Genomic DNA, 4,764 nt, shown 5'->3' with positions numbered 1-4,764 from the left:
ATGGATGGATGGATGGATGGATGGATGGATGGATGGATGGATGGATGGATGGATGGAAAGTGACCTGAATATTTTCTGTACCCACAGTGTATCCACACAAGTTTTGCTTAAATTAACATGATGACTTAAGGGACAGAAAAATAAGCATAGTAAAACTTGAAGGGGGCATATCGTGCAAAATCCACATTTTTAATCCTCAATTTTTGTGTGTGTGTACCTTGAGTGGTGCAAAAATTTTAATTTATCCTCTCCTGGTGCTACATACATATCTTTATGTTCTTTTTGGGTTATATCTGTAAAAATTTCTATTGTCTATGATGTTTTTTTGGCTATGACACATTGGCTGTGGAATGCTGAACAAGGACATGACTGAGGGTATAATTGTACTGAATGTTTTCAATAGAATTATTTGTCTTGGGGAAATGCATTCAGTGATGTTCTTGAAGCTTCCGTTAACTCCTTAATTATGTAAAGACTTTGTTTACTTCATTCATATTGTGGTAGCATTCATATTTTAATAGATATCTGACATGCATGGACACCATCGTTAAAGTATGCTCCCTATTGTAGGCAGTTGGTATAGATAGAGAGGGTGTAAATACAAATAAAACACCATTGAGATGCATTCATTTGAACATGTGGTTCTGCAGGCTCATCGTCTTCATTCTCCTGCTCTGGGGTCAGACTGTGGCTCCAACAGAGTTGGAAGGACAAGTCTTCCCTTGTCAGAATAAAAAGTTTCTCTGGTGGTAGATAATCATACTGCAAACTGCACAAATGGCCAAATGGAAATGCTCTGTGACCTGGAGGAAGGTGGGCGTGAAATGTCTCATTCACATTTAAAAAGATCCCAGCAAAAAAGGAGTTGCTCCAAAATGTGCCTCAGATCAGGGGTCTGTGGAGCTACAATAATTCAAAATTCCGACCAAAGCATTGAAGTTCTACTTTATATAGGCCATAAGTGAATGATTTACATGTAAAAAAGAAGGATTTAAGAGCATATGTCCACTTTAAATGATGTGGAAGTTAAACCACCAATATTGGATTAAGGATGACATTTGTAATCAGATACACTGAAGCCTTTTGCTTACATGGGGTTAAATATCCTGCTTACACATGTAGCCTGACATTTGTGATTTTGACCAGAAACCAGAATACCATCAGTCAACCCAGGAACCCTAAAGAAAAGCTGGTGCTAACAAGAAGTTTCTGTTAATACCGAACTGGAGAATATTGATGTCCTTTAACTGAAAGCATCCTGTCCTCACCATGAATCTTAAGATTTTACTGGAACCTCTCTATTTAATCAAGGACTTGAACCCTAGGATTCATGTTCTTTCTACTGAAGATGTCGTCCTCCTTCAGGTTGTACATGACGCCGAGCAGGATGCCCTGTGATCATATTTACATTGTTCTTCTTCACTATTCATCCTCATCCAATAGACATCCATCCATCCATCCATCCATCCATTTTCTTACACCCTTGTCCCTCAGTGGGGTTGGGGGTGTGCTGGTGCCTCTCCAGCTGGCGTACCGGGCCAGAGGCGGGGTCACCCTGGACAGGTCGCCAGTCTGTCGCAGGGCTCCAATAGACATGTGCTTCTTAAACATGTTCCATTTTAAATTGACTGCTGGTCAGCACGTCACATTCCAGAAAAATTCCCAAGTTTAGGAGGGATGGTCATGTTTGTGCTCAATAAACCAAAGAACTTCAAAGACGTTAAGGTGTTGCGTTATTATTGTTGAGACTTTGTTTCAGAGGAAGTGGATATGAGAGCGATGTGGACTTTCAGCCAATATGCAAGTCTGCATGGACAAAGAAAATACAGAAAGCATACTGAGGCAGTTTGGTCATAAATAATTGGTTTCATATTGAGAACACATAAATGACAGTTTAGATTTTTGAACTCTTTATCAATTATTATTGCTACTATCTCTTTGAGAAGAACATTTCTTATGACAGACCCAACACATGTAAGAATCTTTTTCACAGCTGCTTTTATTGGCTGCTGAATCAAAAATAAACCAATAGACAGTTTCATGTAACAAATTTAATGTCTTCTCTGAGCATTACAGACATTGGTTCCATTTTCCTCTTCAAAGTGGAGAGGAAACCGTTCCTCAGTCACTGCAGTGACGTCTCTCAGTGTAGACCTGGTGTCCTGAGCATCTTTGTGACCGTTGACAGTCAGTAAGGTTTGCCTCCAATGGCACTGAGCATCTCCAGTCTCTCTGCAGCTGTGGGCATTTCAGGTTTAATACCATCTCTTCTTCTCTGCACCATTATGTTGTGCTGCAAAGAAAATAACACAAATAAGAACTGTACTGATCACATGCAACCACTGCTTCATCTTACTAATTAAAATTGCTCTCAAACCAATTCTACACAAACTGGAAACAAGTGCATATTTTTGCATCCTACCCTAAACTGGATTCTACTAGTACGTTCCTCTTAAAAGGAAAATTTTCCCTTCTTGTTTCGAAGTGATGGCTATGAATGTCCAAACAACCTAAGATTTGAAAGCTGCAGTTTATTTAGGTAGACAGATAGTAAGTGAAGTAGGTGTTGGTTGTAGGTGTGCACCGACAGCAGTTTCCTGGCCCATTGTGATTACTGATCTTTGAAAAACCTTCTTCTTTTTTTGAAATGTTAGTTTCACTGTTACAAACTCTCTATAAATGACTGCCAAATATACCCAAGTAATGTAAATAAGCCCATTATTCTAAAAGATTGTACAAAACAATGACAAATTTTTTTCTTAATGAACCAAAGGGATATTTATCAGAAACAGAATTAGTAAGAGAAACAAAAGCATTAGCTCCAATAATACCATAAAAAAATTTCCATTGTAAATCACCACCATTATTAAGTCAGTTATTACAACTAAAAACCAGCGATCAGAACGAAACCTGGGAGTAGTGATGGACTCTGACCTGAACCTTCAGAGCCACATTAAGACAGTCACAAAGTCGGCCTTCTATCACCTGAAGAACATCTCCAGGATTAGAGGTCTGATGTCTCAGCGCGATCTAGAGAAGCTCATCCATGAGTTTATCTTTAGCTGCATTGATTACTGCAACAGCGTCTTCACAGGTCTGACTAATAAATCAATCCTCCAGCTGCAGCTGATCCAGAAGCTGCTGCTCGGGTTCTCACTAAAACCAGGAAGTCAGACCACATAACACCAGTTTTAAAGTCCCTACACTGGCTCCCTGTAGCTCAGAGAATASACTTTAAAATACTGATGTTAGTTTATAAATCACTGAACGGTTTAGCACCACAATACTAAATATCTAATACCTAAATGTCTAAATATCTAGCCAACCTAAATGAAAATGAATTTGTTTTGTTAGGAGATTTAAATCTAGACTGGTTGACAGCATCTTCAGATAGCTTAAAAACTGTCTGTGATTCTTTAAATATCACCCAGTTAATTAATTACCCCACTCGACTTAACAACAAATGCCCTCTAAAATCATCACTCCTAGATTTAATTATGACAAACGCCCCGCATAAATATACAGGGATAGGAGTTTTTGCAAATGACCTCAGTGATCATTGTGCTGCAGGTACAGTCAGAAATCTCTAGTTACCAAAACCTAAGCTACGTATTTTGACCAAAAGAGATTTAAAACGCCTAAATGAGCTTTTGTCCATGACTTGCTGCATTTTAACTGGAATAGGCTCTCTCTTTTTGACAATGTTGATCTTGCCTGGCAGTATTTCCATGAAGAGTTTTAAAGACTAATAAATAAACAGGCTCCTGTACGTAAAATTAGGGTAAAGGGGTGAAATAACCCATGGTTTTCTCCTGATATTAGGGATCTGCTTAAATGCAGCTGGGCTAGAAAAATAAAACTGAAGAGCGCTGGCTTTGTTATAGGAAATTGAGGAATAAGTGTACCTTATTAATTAGGAGAGCAAAGTCAGACTATTTCCTTACAGAGATGACAAAAAATTTAAATGATCCAAAGAAATTTTGGAAAACAGTGAAATCAGCTGCTGATCAGGCGCCACTGAGTGACTTTCCAAATTTTGTTTGGAATAAAAGTCAAATTGTGTTTGATAAATTAGCAATTTTAAATTGTTTTAATTAGCATTTTATTTCTGTTGGCTCTCTATTTTATGATTTAAATTCCTCCGACCCAAATGTAAATACTGATTAGCAGTTTTTGAATAATGATGTAACTTCACCACTTTTAATTTTTCCCGTTTGTCCAGTTGAGGTTCTCAGAGAATTGAAAAGTATGGACACCAAAAAATCAGCAGGGCCAGATAACCTGGATCCTTTGTTTCTAAAATTAGCTGCAGAGTTCATAGCAGAGCCACCGTCTCATATTTTTAATCTCTAATAAAATTCCTAGTGTCTGGAAGTCAGCATTCGTTTTGCCTCTATTCAAGAGTGGAGAATCGTCACAGGTAAATAATGACAGACCAATTTCTAAACTATGTATCCTAGCAAAAATTTTGAAAAATTAGTTGCAGATCAATTGAAGATTTTTTTAGATTCCAATTGTGTTTTACAAAATGTCCAGTCTGGTTTTAGGAAGAAACATAGTACTGTTACTGCCACTTTAAAGGTTATTAATGATCTTATTCAGGCTCTTGATAACAAAAAGCATTGTGTTGCTCTGTTTATTGATTTATCAAAGGCATTTGACTGTAAATCACAAGCTTTTAATTGACATTGTACACAGGATTTGCTCTCACATCAAGCCACCATGTGGTTAGCTGATTACCTGTCAAACAGAACCCAGAGAGTT

The 4,764-nt window shown here is 37.8% G+C and overlaps 1 protein-coding gene across 1 annotated transcript in view; it reads right to left on the bottom strand.

Annotated features, from left to right (window-relative positions):
• Nucleotides 1-1,981: 1,981 nt before the first annotated feature.
• Nucleotides 1,982-4,764, bottom strand: part of chchd7 (coiled-coil-helix-coiled-coil-helix domain containing 7) — a 24,720-nt gene continuing 21,937 nt past the window's right edge. Inside the window, exon 4 of the mRNA XM_008438235.1 lies at nt 1,982-2,293. Within this exon, the coding sequence (XP_008436457.1) occupies nt 2,189-2,293 (105 nt within the window). The 3' untranslated portion in view covers nt 1,982-2,188. The remainder of the gene's footprint in view (nt 2,294-4,764) is intronic.

Source organism: Poecilia reticulata, linkage group LG20 (genome assembly GCF_000633615.1).
Source record: "Poecilia reticulata strain Guanapo linkage group LG20, Guppy_female_1.0+MT, whole genome shotgun sequence".
Taxonomy (NCBI): domain Eukaryota; kingdom Metazoa; phylum Chordata; class Actinopteri; order Cyprinodontiformes; family Poeciliidae; genus Poecilia; species Poecilia reticulata.
Note: the sequence above shows the minus strand (reverse complement) of the source record. Positions and strands in the feature narration are given on the sequence as shown.